Here is an 18,844-nt window from a genome sequence, read left to right on the forward strand (position 1 = left end):
GAATTCCCGGCAGCCGGCTGGCCCCCTTCTCCTCCACCCCCCCGGGTGTGCCGGGCTGTGATTCCGCGCCCTGCCCCGCCCCCCTCCAATCCTACCCTCCTCCTGGGATGGAAAGGTCAGTGTTGCCCTAACAAGGCCATTGGATCTCAGAGGCTGCTCCCAAAATAACCCCCCGGCCGGCCCAGCCTCCTTCAAAGCGGGAGGGGTGTTTCAAACTGGGCTAGTGCTTCAGACTCGGGGAGTGGCTGGAGGGATGAGGAAGGGAAGCTGAGAGCAAGTGTGGGTAGTCGGGGCAGGCGATAGGCGGCTTTTCTTCTCTTGGGTAAAGAAGAGCTCCGTTCCACCTCCCCGGTCCCTTGAGTGTCCGGCAGGGAGGGGAGAGGAAGACCGAGTCCTGAAACACTTTGAAATCCCCCTGAGTGTAGAAGCTGGCGAACCTCAGCACCCGCGCCACTCATATGCCCCGACAGGACCCGGGGCTATCAGAGCATCGCTGCCAACCCCATAAAGGAATCTGGTGACTTAAAGAGAAAGGAATGGGCATGGGGTCACATATGCTTTTGAAAGCGGAGGAGGAAACTCGGGAAGAAAGGTGAAGTTCCAGAAACAGTGCGGTTAGATAAAGTGAATCTAAGTCTGACAACCCAATTCCCGCCCCGCCCCCGCCCCCTGGGAAAACCCGGGAAGAGCCCCGTGCAAGAAGCATCATCTGGATCACTCCCTTTCTCTCTTCTCAAGGGCGAGGAGCCCACCACCCTCTGCTCTCTAGTTCCAAGACGATCTCCTGTACCGCCAGGAGATCGTCATAGAAATACTCAAGGATCATGTTTTTTTGTTTTTTTAAAATTCTCTTTCCAAGCTCTCTTTTGCTGTGCTCTCCTAAGAGCCTGGGAGGCCAGATTTCAGAAAGCTCCCAGGGCAAGGTCAACAGCAAAGAGACTGACCAGCCCTCAGGTTCCCACCGAACTCCAGGAAAAGGGACAAATTAATCTCCATGATGAGAGGCGGTGGCCAAGACCTAGGGGTGAAATTTCAGACTTCCCTGGTGGTCCAGTGGTTAAGAATCCGCCTGCCAGTGCAGAAGATACAGGTTTGATCCCTGGTTCTGGAAGATCCTACATACCCTGGAGCAGCTAAGCCCGTGCGCCACAGCTACTGAGCCTGAGCGCCTGGAGCCGGTGCTGCGCAACAAGAGAAGCCACCGCAATGAGAAGCCCGCTCACCGCAACTAGAGAAAAGCCCTCGGGCGGCGACGAAGACCCGGTGCAGCCAAAACTAATAAACAAATAACAGATTTAGGGTTTCATTTGTAAAAATGGAAATCCCAACTGAACCCAGGGTTAATAGGAGCACAGTAATTCTGTGAAAGAGAGGAGCCAGCAAGCACAGGAAGCTGTGCAAGCGTGTGTCTGTGTGTCTGTGTGTCTCTGTGTGTTGCGGGGCGGGGGGGGGGGGGGGGGGGGGCAGTGAGGAGGATAGAAATCACCAAAAAAAAAAAAGCCCAGAAGGCACTTGAGAACATGCAACTATTATTATCTCACTTCAAACGTATCTGTCATACTCTGAAACCCATGATGACTTAGGCCACTTCAAGTCACCACCAAAGATGTGTCCTTGTTTAAGAAATGGATAGACAAGCCTCTCTCCCTTCACTCTTAGCTGATCCTGGTTCTTATTACCACTTGGTTCCTTCCTTCTTCACAGTCCCCTGCCTTGAAGAACCCTTCTCTGCCCACATTTTACCCCCAGATAGAAACACCCAGCCCCGGAGCTCTTTGCCAAGCAGACACGCAGCAAAAAGCAGCAGATAAAGACTGTCTCGTCTGGGTTTTGACTCACCCCAGCCCCCTGCCCCGCAGGTTGCCTGACAGCCTGGTTGCCCAGTTCACTGCTGAGGCCATCTCAGTGCTGCCCCTGTAGAACTCTGCTGTTGCCACTTCTGACCAACCCTGGAAAACCACGCATTTCTTTCCACCTCTGCTCTCCAGGGGACAGGAAAGAGCATCTCCAACTGGAAGCCAGAGGACTCTGAGTTCAATACCCTTTGTAGTTTAAATGCCCGGCAAATCGGCATAATCCTGTCCTAAGGCTGGGCGGCTGGCTGCTGTGTCCTGGCTGTTCCAAGTGTAGCAACTGTTCATCCATACGCCTCCCTACAGTGGTTCCTCCCAACGGCTAGTACACGTAAAAGTCACCTGTGGAACTTAAAAATGGGAACAGATTCCGGAATCCCACCCCCTCCCCAACCTACCAGATTGTCCTGGGAGGAGGCTCCAGCACTTGCATTCTTTTTAAAATCTCCTCGGACAAATCTGACTCTCATTCCCAGTAAAGAACTACTGTCGGTTTTCAAATTAAGAAACAGTTTCTTAATAATGTACAGATCCATGCCTTCACTGTGTAGGGTAGATAGTTATGGAATTAGATTTGTGTTCAGATCCTAGTTCTGGCCCTCACAAGTTGTGTGGCTTTAGACTAACTGTTAATTTCTCTAAGTCACAAATTCTTTGTCTGTAAAAGCACCTATCTCAAAGGATTCTTAGGTTTTTTTTTTTCTAATTTATTTATTTTTTAATTGAAGGATAATTTACAGAATTTTGTTGTTTTCTGCCAAATATCAACATGGGTCAGTCATAGGTATACATATGTCCCCTCCCTCTTGAATATCCCTCCCAAGAATTCTCAGTTGCAAGGATAATAGTATCTACTTTATATGGCTGGATGAGGATTAAGTGAGTTAATGGTGTAAAAACACTTGTGCATGCATGCTAAGTCACTTCAGTCATGCCTGACTCTTTGTGACCCTATGGACAATAGCCCACCCAGCCTCCTCTGTCCATGGGATTCTCCAGGCAAGAACACTGGAGCAGGTTGCCATGTCCTCCTCCAGGGGATCTTCTCAACCCAGGGAAGTAAGTCTGCATTGGGTCTGTTACCTCTACGTGCATTGGCAAGCATGTTCTTAACCACTAGCGCCACCTGGGGAAGCCTGTAAAATGGCTCAGAAGACACTAAATACCTAATAAATGTTTGCTGTTATTAATATTATCCTCACACGATAGATTGCTCTTCACAACCTAAATATCCATTGACAAGTGAATGGATCAAGAAGATGAGGTACATATGCACGAGGGAACACTGCTGCTGCTGCTGCTGAGTCACTGCAGCTGTGTCCGACTCTGTGTGGCCCCATAGACGGCAGCCCACCAGGCTCCCCCGTCCCTGAGATTCTCCAGGCAAGAGTATTGGAGTGGGGTGCCATTTCCTTCTCCAATGCATGAAAGTGAACAGTGAAAGTGAACTTGCTCAGTCATATCCGACTCAGCGACCCCATGGACTGCAGCCAACCAGGCTTCTCCATCCATAGGGTTTTCCAGGCAAGAGTACTGGAGTGGGGTGCCATTGCCTTCTCCGACGAGGGACTACTACTCAGCCATAAAAAGAATGAAATGTCATTTGAGGCAACATTGATGAACCTAGAAATTATCACTTAGTAAGTGGCATCTGGTCCCATCACTTCATGGGAAATAGATGGGGAAACAGTGGAAACAGGGTCAGACTTTATTTTGGGGGGCTCCAAAATCACTGTAGATGGTGATTGCAGCCAGGAAATTAAAAGACACTTACTCCTTGGAAGGAAAGTTATGACCAACCTAGATAGCATATTCAAAATCAGAGACATTACTTTGCCAACAAAGGTCCGTCTAGTCAAAGCTATGGTTTTTCCAGTTGTAATGTATAGATGTGAGAGTTGGACTGTGAAGAAAGCTGAGTGCCGAAGGATTGATGCTTTTGAAGTGTGGTGTTGGAGAAGACTCTTGAGAGTCCCTTGGACTGCAAGGAGATCCAGCCAGTCCTTTCTAAAGGAGATCAGTCCTGAGTGTTCATTGGAAGGACTGATGCTAAAGCTGAAACTCCAATACTTTGGCCACCTCTCAGACAACTCTCACTGGAAAAGACCCTGATGCTGGGAGGGATTGGGGGCAGGAGGAGAAGGGGATGACAGAGGATGAGATGGCTGGATGGCATCACCGACTCGATAGACATGAGTCTGAGTGAACTCCGGGAGTTGGTGATGGACAGGGAGGCCTGGCATGCTACGATTCACGATGTCGCGAAGAGTTGGACACAACTGAGCGACTGAACTGTACTGAACTGAGCTGAAGTAAGTCAGAAAGAGAGAGACAAATACCATATGATATCACTTATGTGTGGAATCTAAAATATGGCAAAAAATAAAGTTATCTACAAAACAGAAACAGACTCATGGACATAGAGAATAAACTTATGGTTGTTAAGGTAGCAGGCAGGATGAGGGAGGGATGTGGTGGAAGTCTGAGATTAGCAGATGCAAACTATTATATATAGAGTGGATAAACAACAAGGTCCTACTGTAGCACAGGGAACTATATTCAATATTCTGTGATGGACCATAATGGAAAAGAATATGAAAAAATGCATGTGTACGTATAACTGAATCACTGCGCTGTATGGCAGAAATTAACACACTGTTGTAAATCAGCTATACTTGAATAAAATAAAATAAATTTAAAAAAATAAGTTGCTTTTCACACTATAATGCTTAATAAAGTTATTACCAAAGGGAAGAAAGTGAAAGTGAAGTCACTCAGTCATGTCCAACTCTTTGTGACCCCATGGACTATATAGCCCACCAGGCTCCTCCCTCCATGGGATTCTCCAAGCAAGAGTACTGGAGTGGGTTGCCATTTCCTTCTTCAGGGGATCTTCCTGACCTGGGGATCGAACCTGGGTTTCTCACATTCCAGGCAGATGCTTTAACCTCTGAGCCACCAGGGAAGCCTAAGGGAAGAATCACCCCTTAAATATTAAGTACCTTAACACTGAAGCACTCCTTACTCTTCCCAATGTGTATTTACTCAACATTACTCTGTGATTTTCCCCTTTTCAAACTGATAAGTTATATTATTGGCAAAGGGACACCGATTTCTTGACAATTTAAGTGAGGATTTCTCTGGCGGTCCAGTAGTTAAGATGCTGCGCTTCCAATGCAGCGGGCACGAGATCAATCCCTGGTCGGGAAACTAAGATCCCACAGGCCGTGCAGCACAGCCAGAAGTTTCGGTCAATTTTTTTGCCAAATTTGGTACTGGCCTTACCTGACCAGCCATCACTTCTTTGCCTCGCCCTTTAAACCAGTGACTTTCAGGGAAAGGGAGACCCCTTGTGGCCACATGTGCATTACAACAGATTTTTCTTAGAAAAACCAAGTTCTACATTTGAAACTTGGAACGAATTTTAAATTGCTTTTAAAGGTAGCTATCCCATTCTCTCTTTTTCGCAGGTTTTTCTCACTCCACAGTGTTGTTCTTCGGTCAGAAGGTGCAGTCACTTGCTTCCCTTGTCTCTTCAGTTTCTCTAGAGTGACTGCTTCCAAGGGAGGGAGGGGAGGGAGGGACTGAAAATCCAGAACAGAGGGGAACGCACACAGAAATCTACTCAGGGCTCACGTTCCTTCTCAGCACCGAAGACTTGGTTAAAGAAGCCTCACCTCCCCAGACAAGTTACCTGGCTGGGTTATATGCCTTCCGACACGCTGACTCCTTCCCCCACCTATGAGCTGTCTGAAGCAAAGATTATCTTCCTTCCAAAAAAAAAAAGGCCTGAATACCTCCGAAGTGCCCACCTGGCACTTCAGCTCATCTTTCTGTGCCCAGCACCCCCACAAACTACGTGCCCTCATCTTTCCTTCCTATTTGGCAGCTGACAACTCCCGTCTTGAGATGCCTTTTCACTCTACTCCTAAGGCTTGTCTCTCGGTTCTGTCCTGCCTCATTAGCTGCTTCCACACAAGTCTCCTGCAGGTTCCTCCTCATTGCCCTGAGCTCTAGACTTTGGAAATGACCCAGAGCTTGGTCCTCTTACTGAGTATCTACATTTACTCTCTAGGTGATCTCCTTTGGCAGCAGAGTTTTCAGTAACACCCACACCCTGATGGCTCCTAACTTTGGATCTCCAGCCTGTCCCGCTCCTGATCTTCAGTTGCATATCCAACCACCGACTCAGCATCTCTACATGATATCAAAACCAAACTCCCAAAGTCTCCTCCCAAATTTGCTCCTCCAGCCAACTCCCACTGTATTAAACCTTGGGAATCATCCTTAATTTCAATCCTTCTCTCACACCTTATGTGTACACATGCTAAATTGCTTCAGTCATGTCTGACTTTTTGAAGCCCTATGGACTGAAGTCTGCCAGGCGCTTCTGTCCATGGAACTCTCCAGACAAGAATACTGGAATGGGTTGCCATGACCTCCTCCAGGGGATCTTCCTGACTTAGGGATCAAACCCATGTCTCTTATGTCTCCTGCATTGGCAGGTGGGTTCCTTACCACTGAACTTCCCTGGTGGCTCAGATGGTAAAGGATCCGCCTGCAGTGCGGGAGACCTGAGTTAGATTCTGGGTTAGGAAGATCCCCTGGAGAAAGCAATGGCAACCCACTCCAGTATTCTTGCCTGGAGAACCCCCATGGACAGAGGAGCCTGGCGGGCTACAGACTAGGGAGTCGTAAAGAGTCGGACATGACTGAGCGACTTTCACTCACTCACTCTTTACCACGAGCACCCCCGAGAAGCCCATATCCTTATATCCATCACACCTTATATCCATCAGCAAATCCCTTTAGCTCGACCTTCAAGATAATTCTAGAATAGGTCTTCTCTGCTGCACTGCTAAGGGTCTGAGCCACTTGAAACCACTGTCTGATTCACTGCAGTAGCCTCCTGCCTGCCTCCTTCCTTTCCTTTTCCTAGCTCCCCTCTTAGTCTACAGAGCAGCCAGTGCTCTTTATAAAAGACAAGTCTGATGTCTCTCCTGTCCTCCAGACCCCCTCAAAGGCTCCCTGTCTCCTCACAAACCAATGCCTTTAAAACGGCCCAGGAGGGTCTCCATGATCTGCCCGTGACCCATGCTTCTGTGACCTCGCCTGCTTCAAGGAATGCTGCCGGGAATGCTCTTCCCCCAAATATCCACATGGCTCACTCTCGTTATCTTCAGGTCTCAGCTCAAATGCCACCTCCTCACAGAAACTTCTCTGACTACCACAAATGAAGCAGCAACTCCTCCCCCTGCCCTAGCCCTTGCTGTCTCCTAATCCTCCTCTCTCCATAGCATTTTCTCCAAGGATATGATGATGCCCTATTCCCAGCACCTGGTAGAGCATGACTGTGTTGACAGCACTTAGTGAAGATTTGTTGAATGAATGTTCAATGAAGTTACACGTCAGGATGCTACTTTTCAAAACATCAGAGTAAAAATCCTTCAAACCACAATTTGAATCTGTTTTCCAGGATGCATCTGACAAACATTGGTCCCACAAGTTGGACTCACAAATGGTCGACTGTTCCAATTAGGGACACATATTAAAGCTGGCCCAACTGGGTTTGGTGGCGTGATCTTGGGCTTCCAAGATTCAGGTTTAAAGGAAGATTCTGACTAAGATGTAAATCTTACAACTCATTCCTGCAAATCCGGAGTTCCCAAGCTTTTGTCTAAGTGTGGATTTCTCCAACAGGTTACTCAGCCATTGGAACTTGGTCCTTTTCAGTTCTGATGCTCCTCTTAACAACTCTTGAGTAAAAAGCGGGCATCACTTACCCTTCTCCTGTGACTATTCTGTTAATATACAGAATTGAGTTAATAATTGGACTGCTGCTTTGAAAAGCAAACTGAAACCTTAAAAGACTTAACAGACTTAGGAATTATTTTAATTCAAGTAACATGTTCAGCTCAATTTGCTCTTCTTTCTAGTAAAAAAGGAAAAGCAAAACACTAGCTGTGTAAGTTGGGGAGTGGGTGGGGGAGGGGCCATAGGTGCCTTCATAACCGTAAGCGCTAGTGGCCTAGGTTCAGTTCAGTTCAGTTGCTCAATCGTGTCCAACTGTTTGCGACCCCATGGACTGCAGCACGCCAGGCTTCCCTGTCCCATCACCAACTCCTGGGGCTTGCTCAAACTATGTCCATCGAGTTGGTGATGCCATCCAACCATGTCATCCTCTATTGTCCCCTTCTCTCCTCCTGCCTTTGATCTTTCCCAGCATCAGAGTCTTTTCCAATGAGTCAGTTTTTTGTTATCAGGTAGCCAAAGTATTGGAGTTTCAGCTTCAGCATCAGTCCTTCCAATGAATACTAGAGTATATTCATTGGATATATTCAATTAGAGAACAGCAAACCAGTGTTCTTGCCTTACATGGCAGCATGTCAAATTCACTTTGGAACCACCTGGAAAAGACAGAGTTCTTCCTCCAGTGGAAACTGTGGACAGACTTTTGTACAACACTTTGGAGGGAGCTGTGGCCTGGTTGGCCTTTATTACAGGACACAGCATGGATAAAATTATCTTTGGGGCCTGCTGGGGTGGGAGGGCAGTAGAGATATTATCCATTCAGAACATTTGAAACTGAGGTATGAGATCTATACTGCAAGTGACTGAACATGCCATATATACCAGAATGCCAGAGATGGAGCAGATACACGGCAGTGTCCAACATCACACCCCTTTCCCGCAACGAAGCAGCCCACTCCAAGCTGCTTCTCACGTAAGAAACCTTATGTGACGTGTCTCAGGGCGAAGAGCACCAGCAGGGGTTTGCTTGGTGATGGTTAATGATTCTCTCAAACAATACAGGGCAGGCCAGCCAGTTTATTTATATTGAATCTAAACCTTAGATCGCTGGCTTAACAATAACATAGGAAACCTTTAAAGACACAATAAATCTTACGTAAATCAGAGATGGTTTAAACCTGTCATGTAACTTCCAATACCGCTGGGCTGGCAACTACAGCATGACAAACGTTCGGTCCAGTTAAAAAACCACATTTCATCTTCCTTGGCACCCAAATCTTAACACACATCTGAAAAACGCACTGTTTTTTCAAAGGCTTTCACCATAAACCCGCTGCTACCAGTCAAGCAATGACCATTTGTTCATCCCCCAGGGACATTTCTAAATGATCTGCTCACCTTGGTGGGTATGTAAGAACTCAGAAAGTTAAGTTTAAAGAACGAACATTAACTGACTGAGATGCCAAGAAAAGTTTTTATTGCAAGCACAGTGAGCAGAAGGAGATGTCTTCTCACACAAAGTAGCTGCAAGGTCTGCTGTTAACTAACTCTCTGACAACCCTTCATTGGTTAAAGCATAGTAAGGAGCTTCTTGCTCTCAGGTGTACATCATTTCTGCCATGTGGGACATTTTCTTGGGGATATACAAGTAATATTCCATGTAGCCCGACAGGTCCTCAATGGTCACGTCATCCACGTAGACGCGAGCCTGCTCAGAACAGGAACGGGGAGAGCCAGACAGAGTTCTCGTGTGAAGCGACTGAGAGTAGTCCTCAAGTGTGGATCTTCGTTCTGGGGCCAAGGGAGGGACATTCTGCAGGCCTGAAAAGGAATATACCTCCATGTCATGCCACCTCTTACACTGGCACTCCTTGCCTATGCATGCACATGGCTTGCCCAGGTTTAGCTTGGAGACCGATTGAAAGTCAGAGAGATCACTGGCCTGGAGACTTGCTTGGGAGACTTGGGGAGCATCAGAGGAATCTTCCTCCTTACTCTCTGATGGGAGCCTTGGAACCGAAGTTCTCAAAGGCTCAGCAACCGCCCCTGTGTGATTAGTATCGAGAGAAGATGAGCATTCTCCTGCATTGAACTCTTTAGGGGTTGAAATTCCCAGCCCACTGCTGCCATCAGGGGAGTCAGTCTGGCTTTTGTGCTTGAGCTGGCTGCTGGAAGAAGCTATTGTACTGCAATGTATGAACTTTGGAGGATGAAGGACAGGAGACTTGGAACGGCGGCGACGCTGGGTTCTCACTGCTCCTCGTGAAGATTTCCTTGTAGACCTAAGAGGAAAAAACACACAAGAGGATGTTGGGATACAGAGTTCTTCTAAAGAGATCTTTTAAAATGGTTGGGAAATTGCCACTTCTCTGGTGAATGAGTGGAAATAAGTTCTCCCCAAAGACGTGTGCCCACCTCCACTGTCAAGCTGCCTGAGTCTGTGCATCTCAAAAACTCCAACACCCCCTTACTACAGGAGAGGTTAAAGGTAGTTTTAAGTCATGTTTCTATGACCAAACATTTGGTGCAGTAGACCTGTCTGCCCTGTCCCAACTGTTGGCTTAGGAACTTCTGACCAGTGGTTTGGGGAAGCACCCTGCACAGACAACTTAGAAAAACCTCAATGCTGGGCTCCATGCTCTAAACAAGGCAGTTTCAGTATCACCACAGGGGGTGCTAATGCTATAAATAGTCACTCGTTCAACAGAATGATAGATTTAGAATTCATTTCTATCACTGGAAACAGCTGAAAAATAGATTTAGACACTCTCAAGTTTTCAGATAGTGGGAATTATCAGGCACAGTATGTAATTTTTATAAAAACTCTTTAATAAGAATTGTGCAAAGAGAAAAAGGTTCAAAATTGCCAAGCAAATTTCAAAGAGATAATGGCCGAGCAATTTTCTGAATTGATGCAGATAATCTACAAACCAGCTAACGAGCAGGACAACTAATTGGAGAATACCAAAAACAACAGGAACATCTTAAAAGCAGCTAGAGACTAGATGGATTATTGCCGAAAGAAGAAAAATTAAGTCTGAAAGGAGGCTTTTCAACAACATGGAAGCCAGAAGACAATACCTTCAAGCGCTAAGAGAAAATAACTGTTAACGAGGACCATGATTTCAGGTATACTAAATCAGGTACACCTTTCAAGAAAAAGGATGAAATAAAGACATTTTCAGAGAAACATTCTATATGGACAACTAACAGAGAGCCTCCCCACACTGCCCCCCGCTTTTAAACCAAATAACAGACTTCTTTAGGAAGAGAGTGACCCTATATGGAAGCTCTGATGCTACAATGGTGAGAGTAAAGAAAGTATACATGAGATGAATCTAAACACACACTCTCTAATTTAAATAAAATGAAGTAGGGTCAATAAAACTGAACTGGTGAGACAAAAAATAAGTGACAGAACTGAAGGATGGGCCATCACATCGTGGAAGGAGACTGGAGCAAACCAGTTCTGAGGAGGAAGGCGAAGAGAAACAAGGTATGGAATTTCCAAACCAATGAAAGGAAAACTGGTATGGAGAAAAACAAACATATTCCAAACAATTTTTTAAATGGGGAGGAAAGACAAGGTGGGAATGAAAGAAATAAAAAAGAAAAAGCAGGACAAACAGCATAAAAGAGCAGAACAAATCCAAATATATCAATAATCAAAATAAATGTAACTTTAAAAAAAAGACTGACTGAGTAAAATGAAATAAGCCATACATATTTATATCAGACACACCAAAAATTGTGAAACACAAAATGGTTGAAAATATAATAGAAAAAGATACACTAGGCAAATACTAAAAGACAACTGTATTAGTTTTATTAATTCCAGACAAAACAGACTTTATGACAAAGCCATTATGGGGGATTAAGAAGGTCACTAAATACAGCAAAAGTCTCAATTTAACAGGAAGAAAACATTCTAAACTGGCATGAACCTAGACTATAAACAAAACAGCTTCAAAACGATAAAGCAAAAATATAGAACTTACAGAGAAAATAAACAAATGTACTCTACTGGGGGAGACTTCAACAAACCCCTCAATTATTAATAGCCCAAGCTAACAACAACAAAATTATTTGAAAAAAGATCCTATAAATAAGACATTTAAAAGCTTACTTTAAGGGACATTTATAAAACCTAAGAATGATTAGAGGAGAGCCATTCTTCTCAAACACACATAGAACATTCATAAAAACTGACAACGAACCAGGCCAGACAGCAAGTCTCAGCAAATTCACAACAAGAAGAAAGGCTCTTCTTTCACTGGTGCATCTTGGGCTCTGTATCATAAGACATTCTCTTTTGAATTCTCAGGAAAGAAAATCCAGTAATACGTTGAGGTGTTGGGATAAAAACCACCTGCAGTGAGAAGTTCTTACCCATGCCAACTGTCTTTAGATGCACATGCGGTCTTAGGTTTGCTATCCTCTGCTGCTGCTCTGAGTGACGCTCTGACACTTGTGCCTTCTCCAACAGACAGAGATGCTATGGACCTGAAGACAAGAACAGAGTTTACTGCTTAGAAAACCATGCAAGAACACACTGCTCTCACCAACCCAAATGCAACTTGTGTTAATACCTTTATTGCCTTTTCAGTTTGCTTTTCTCAAGAATTGCTGAGCTTTTACTGTAAACTGTCCTCCAAAACCAAATTTGGAGGATCCCTAAGAGCTCACAGTTCCAAAATCGTAAGCTAAAGAATGATTCTTAAGTATAACCAGCAGTGGGATATAAATAGACTGTTTATCTGGGGCAGATCAGGCCTTATGTCCAGGGAGAGTGCTAATGGCACTGAGCACTTGTTTTATGTGGGCAAACCAGAACTGTGGAAACCAAGTGCAGGAGGATGAACTTCAGGAGACAAAATCTAACTTTGGGAGACTCAAGCTAAATGAATCCTTTTTCAAATAGTATACAACTTACACAAAAATATTCTGATTTTTACAACCAATAAACCTGAAATATTACTCAGTTAAATCTCTGCAGTTTAAAACTACACGAGTAATGTGGGTTCTCAGTAAAGAAGATGAAAAAATTTAAAAGAGAAAAGAATCAACTCTAATTTCACAATCCAGAGACCAACATTAACATTTAACATCAAATTCTTCTGGACCTTTTCAATATACACACACACTTACACAGGGCTCCTACTATACACGCTGTAGCACTGTACTAACCTATAGAAAGAGACAGTCTACTAAGTGACAAGATGCTCACTCACTGAAATATAACTTAAAAGCTGGCAATAACTAAATGTCGAATAACAGAAAATACCATACTATATAAAATTAGTGTTGTTCGGTACACAATGGGATATTAGGAATTTATTAAAAATTAAGTGTACAAAGAACTTTTAATGACATAGGAGAATGCTTATAATATTAAGGGAAAACAGCATGGATGAATACCTGTACATATATTATGATTTCAACTGTGTAAAAACAGTGATATTACAGATGATTTAGATACTAACAGTGGTAATGGTAAGTTGTGATTTTTACTTTTTTATCCATTTTATGATTTATAAATAAGCATGTATTATGCTATATACATATATAGTCTGAAAAAAAGAACTATATTGTTTTGCAATTAAATATATAGTCTGTCCTGATAAAACAAATACCATTAGGAACCAAAACCCGTTCAACAGGATCATGCTAAATTCCTTGGCAAGGCTTGGTTAGTTTATGAGTCACTACCTCACATGCTCCATTTGTAAATCAGCAACGATTCGAAACCACCAACTAGAATTGTATGATACACTATACAAGTCTTATTCTGCTTAGTCACAGTAATGACTCACTCCTTGTACTCTTACTTGGTTTTCTGAAATGTTCTCCACTGCTCCTTCTCTTTACAATTTTACACACAGTAGATTGCAAGCTACAAATACATAATATCGGACCATAAACTGTACAGAGTATCTTGAAAGATTTTATGTTCCAAGTAATTTTTAGGGGCACAGAAATAGCTTAATTTTAAGTTCCAACAAAAATACCAGGAAAGAAGTCTGTGTATCAAGAGTTAAGTAAATTTATACACTAAGGGATTTACATATACCTGTGCATTTGTAAGTATTTTCCTGATTTAAAAATTGCATGTCTATACCAGAAATCACAGAAAATTACACTATGACTAGAGTCTGGAACTATGTGTTTCTCTGCTTTGTTTCTGCTTCCCAAAATAGCAAGTACTAATCAATTCTAATGGCAAGATAACCATATTGGCAAAATCACTAGAAGATACTTATTTGCTGTATCATGGAAACAATGTCAGCACCTGTAAGAGCTACTGTGCAAATCCAAGAGTATAAATCTTCTCATTTGGTAGGCCAAAAACAGTATTAGCAATAGGCAGACAGCTGTAACAACTAACATCTATTTAATTTTACTATGTGCCAGGTACTAAATGTGTTTCTTCATGTTGTCTTCAAGGTACCATAAAAAGGAATGGTTAAGAGCAGAGGTTCTGGAGAACAATTATCTGGGTTCAGATTCTGGCTCTACCACATCTTACCAATGTGACCTTTTACAAGACAATTCATCTGTAGCTCCTCTGTAAACTATATAGTATACTCTCTACTGTCTATATTCTAAGTTGGTAGTGAGGATTAGATGATATGTACAGAGTACTTCAGTCAGTATTGAGGGCACAGTAAAATGAGTAATAAATTTTAACAGTCATTATTGCTCCTTGCTGAGTGTTGGGTTTCTGTTCATGAAATGAAATATTGTTATATCCATTAAAATTTAAGATTATCTTCTGGCCTGAGGCAAAGAATGGGGATGAAAAGAGTCCTGCATAGAACATTTTGCAAAGGGTGAAATATTAACATTCAGACAGCAGCTGGTCTGCAGGTGCTCTAATTAGTTTGGCCAAAGGGTCCAAGACTATTGATCTCAGTGACAGAACCCTAATGAATAGAGGTTTCCATAGTGATAGGCTCAGTGATCAGAGCCCATGAAATTGACAATGTCTGCAGAGATTCCTATTGAACCAACTCACTTTCAGTGAAAAATACTGTGATTCCCTAGAGGTGTAGGAGGAACTCTCTGATGGGACACTGACTGCTAATGTGTGATTAAAAAGAGGCAGGGGACAGGGAGAGCGGTACTCTACCAAAGTTAATTCCCAACCTTGGAATACAAATGAGCAGCTACTTCTCAAAATTTAACAGAAGAGTTTCTTTTATAACAATGTTATACAGAATTTGGTAAAATATCACACTATTAACATTTATACTTCCTACAAACAAAAAGAAACTTTAGAACAGAAAGAGCTCCCTTGAGGAAATGTCTATTTAAATCTAGTAAACAATTCCCCAATAATATACTTCATATTTAATTACCCTGATGCATCCACTCTTAGTTTCTTGAAAGCAGTTTGTAGACTCTCCTCCTCTCCATCCTTGGCTTCCGATTTCATTGTGAAACTTTTTACACTACTATGGATGTTCCGGTTAATACTAAAAAAAAGAAAAGAAAAATTAAATGAGCAAAGTGAAAACAGGTTAAAATCTGTATTCCTGATCCTACCATTGCTTCTTAGTGGGATAAAGTGCAAATTTCTATTTCTAAAAGGAAGTTTCAATGATTAGGAAACCGCAGGTATTATTTCTTAAGAGGAGACAAATGAAATTATACAGAAAACATGTGTTTATTATGATGGTATTTAAACTGTCCAAATACTTGATCCCAACATCCTGTTTCAGTTTTGGAAATTAGATCACATTACCTAAAATCTGTGTTTCAGTATACTTTTTGACAGGAAGGGAAATCCCTCCAGTTGTAGAAGTCTAGAAACCTACAGAAAAGATGATCATTGCATTGGAAATAAAAGGGAAAAGCTTAGCCTCCAAGACTCTGATCTTTAAAACGCTACTCTTAAAAAGTGTATATATGTATATGCAAACATTCACTTTCCTGTGTACTTGAAACTAATATTGTAAATCAACTATATATACTTCAGCAAAAATTTTTAAACAACAAAAAAACCCGCTGTTGAGTATTTGTCTCATCTAATGCTAAATATTTCAGATAAGAATAACTACATGACACAACAGTGTTTCTCTAAAGCAATCCTGACGCAGATATCAATATTTATACTCATATTAATAATCACACAGATAGATATCATGCTGATACCACTGTCAAGGCAGGATTACGAACATGTTTCAATGATACTGACTACTCCACACATTATCTATAAGGTTGACACCTTTGCTTTCTTTAGCTTCTAATACTTTCTCACAAAGATAGATGAACTATATTTGTAACTCAAAATCTTAAATGTAGCTAAAGAGATAGGAAGTAAAGGAAAAAACTGAAATTGTTCTACAGATACACCTTTAAATGATCTCTACCTAATCAACTAGCTTGATTAACCAAAGTTCTCCATTTCCCCCACCCTGATTTTTATATTTAAACCAAAAGGGGGGCGGGGGGCAGACCAACCAAAACAACAAGAGATACAATAGAGAAGTCAATCAATTCAGTGACTCTAATCACTCCATTTTTTTTACTTTTAGGGTAAAAAATTTCCTGATACCAAATCCAGAATGAAAAAAGTTTCTATAAACATATTACTGGAAATCAGAAAGAAAAAAGTAAAACAAAAAAATAATAAAATGAGGAATTTTTAAAGCATTCACTTCACCTTCTCTATTTCTACCCCGATACCCCACCCCCCACCCCCACCTCGCCTTGGGCACTCTCCCAGTGAACAGTGCCTGGATCCTTGGAGCCTCTTTGATTCTATATCTGCTCATTTCTCAGGGGTGGGTTTTATGTTATTGTGAGACCTCTAATATTCTAAAGGTCAGAGTGTCATAATATGTTTGATAATGTAACTACACAGTACCAGAGACAGAATTAGGAAGCAAGGAATCAATAGTTTTATTTATGTGTAGAAGGTATTTTAGGCAGACTTCTCTGAGAACACTGAAAACAGTCTCAAAAGAATTTACCCAGTTTTCACCTCAACTTCTTAAAACAAAATATTGAAATACACTCCCCACATATATTTTGCTGATTTAACGAGTACGTCACTGTGAAGAAACGGTATCAATTCCGTATTTCACCAGCTACTAACTCAGTTCTAGATTTACAGGAGGATCCTCTCCCAGATACACAATAACATCCTATATACATGTATATTTATACCTGGGGAGAGGGGTGACCAAAGATCAGATATTCTCTTATTTTTGAAGCTCCACAGCATCGAAAACGGTGCTATCCATAGGCTGTAAACAAATTCCTCCTGCTGGCAGAACTAAAATAAAGTTTTTATTAGTTTTCCTCAATTACTTAATGACCAGTCAAACGCTGGCCCTCACAGAGGAACATCATCTGAGCCAGTCTCCCCACTCCTCTGGACCCCACACAATCTCTCTTCGGGCCTCTCTAGAAATCAGCACACATCACATCTACATATGCATTGCTGAATTCTACAGGCAGAAATCCATTCCTTACACAAATACTGACAGAATCCCTACAATGTGCTTTTAGCACTAGTCTGGATGCTTAGGCATATAAGTGTGAACCCAGTCTATGAACCCCATTCCTGCCCTAACACTGTGCTAAGATGTTTCGCACTCAGATATAGAACTTTTAATTATACAGGGCTAATTTAATATACTGTAAATGACCTCCAGATGTTAATACAAACTCCACTAACATTCTTACTGACACACCAAAAGATCCATCATTTACAAACCAAAACAGACCAGAATAAGACTGGCTACCAACTAAAACTCTAGGAATAAAGTTCCATCTAAACTATTTTCAGACTTCGAGCATTTTGATTACTCATCTTTTCCCTCAGTTAAATTAACCCAGAGCAAAGGTGAATCTCAGGTATGACCTTAACAGCTAAATAGTAGCGTGTTTGTAACTTTAAAAGGCTTTACCATGCTCCTCCCTCTTCCCATTCACTCAAATCAAGAGCTGCACAACCAACTCCGGGGATCTTACACTTGATTTATCTTCATTAAGTTTGTGGGAGACGTTCTTGCCGATTCTTACTGCACTATCTTCTTGAAATTGAACAATCCTCGCAAAGGTCAAACTTTTAAAGATACTTTAAGTCAAATCACACGGGGATTTGGAGTTTCCCCTAACCTTTCAAAAAACAAAACAAAACCACAAAATTCTTCTAAGGTCCTCCATCAAAAGGGCAAATTCCTGACTTTTCTCTGACTTTAAACGAAGAGTAAGTCTCACAATATTATTTATATCTTGCAATTTTAACCAAGCCCACTTAACAACCACAAGCCTAGGTCCAAATTTCCCGGACCCTGAAAAGACCTGAGAACGATCAATAAAGGATCCGCGCGTAAGCGTGTCATCACAATGTTAAATAAAGCTTTTAGAAAATTTCCCAGCCCAGCAGGAAGCATGGAGTCCGGGAAAAGAAAATCCTGTCCAGCAACTCTGGAAGACGCAAACAAGACGAAGTTGCAACAATCGGTCCCGGAGACAAAACACGTTCACGTCTCTCTACCCACTCAACTTCTACACCCTCGGTGCCAGATACAGCACAATGTTAATTCTTTTCACCCAGAAACTGGGTCGGTCGTGATTAAACACGATGGGGTGGGGAAAGGTCAGGGCCTGGGGGGGTTCGGGAAGTGGGGCTGTGTCCGGCGCCCGAACCCGCCCGAGCTCTCCCGCTGCAAAGTTTCCCCTTAAGAATACTCCCCCGGCCAGGATGAGAGGCCTGCGTCGGGCCAAAGGAGTGAGGGATCCAGAAGGAGGCGGGAACAGAGCCGAAGAGGCAGCCAACGAGACTGGGGCTCGAGAACCAGCGGGAAAGGGCGGGAAGGGGCAAAGGGCGGCCGAGGAGGGCGAAAAGGGGAAGCTGTGGACCGGAGGGAGAGGGCGGAGGCACGGCGCGGGGGCCGCGGAGGCGGGAAGGGGCGAGAGAAAAGAGCCTCTGGCAGGGCCAGGCCGCAGTGGCCGAGGGGGCGCGGAAAGGCGCAGGCCCGGCCTGGACGGCCCGGCCCAGGCGGCCAGCGCCGGCGGGCGACGCGGCTCGACGTGAGGCGGGAGGGCCAAAGGAAGCCGCCGGTGGCCAGGCCGGGCCAGGAGGCCCAGACGCGGTGACGCGGCGCGTCCGCGTCACGTCAGGGTACTCACCTCCTCGCAGCAGGGGCGCTCCGGTAAGCCAGTTCGGTCAGTTTAGAACGGCTCTCCCCGATCACAGCGCCTGACTGACCCGGATCCAAACCCGC

At 43.4% G+C, this 18,844-nt stretch overlaps 1 protein-coding gene across 3 annotated transcripts; it reads right to left on the reverse strand.

Annotated features, from left to right (window-relative positions):
- Window positions 1-9,059: 9,059 nt before the first annotated feature.
- Window positions 9,060-18,825, reverse strand: OSER1 (oxidative stress responsive serine rich 1). 3 transcript variants are annotated; one of them, XM_004014583.5, is made up of 5 exons: window positions 18,750-18,825; window positions 16,776-16,884; window positions 14,963-15,079; window positions 11,994-12,107; window positions 9,060-9,886 (listed from the first exon to the last, which is right to left on the reverse strand). In XM_004014583.5, exons 3-5 carry the CDS (start codon window positions 15,037-15,039, stop codon window positions 9,202-9,204), a joined length of 876 nt encoding a protein of 291 aa, XP_004014632.2. In that variant the 5' UTR covers window positions 15,040-15,079; window positions 16,776-16,884; window positions 18,750-18,825; the 3' UTR covers window positions 9,060-9,201. The 3 variants fall into 3 exon arrangements, with proteins under 3 accessions (XP_004014632.2, XP_012044612.2, XP_004014631.2); XM_012189222.4 differs by having other exon boundaries at window positions 17,586-18,825; XM_004014582.5 differs by lacking the exon at window positions 16,776-16,884.
- Window positions 18,826-18,844: the final 19 nt, after the last annotated feature.

This window comes from Ovis aries, chromosome 13 (assembly GCF_016772045.2).
Source record: "Ovis aries strain OAR_USU_Benz2616 breed Rambouillet chromosome 13, ARS-UI_Ramb_v3.0, whole genome shotgun sequence".
Classification (NCBI taxonomy): Eukaryota; Metazoa; Chordata; class Mammalia; order Artiodactyla; family Bovidae; genus Ovis; species Ovis aries.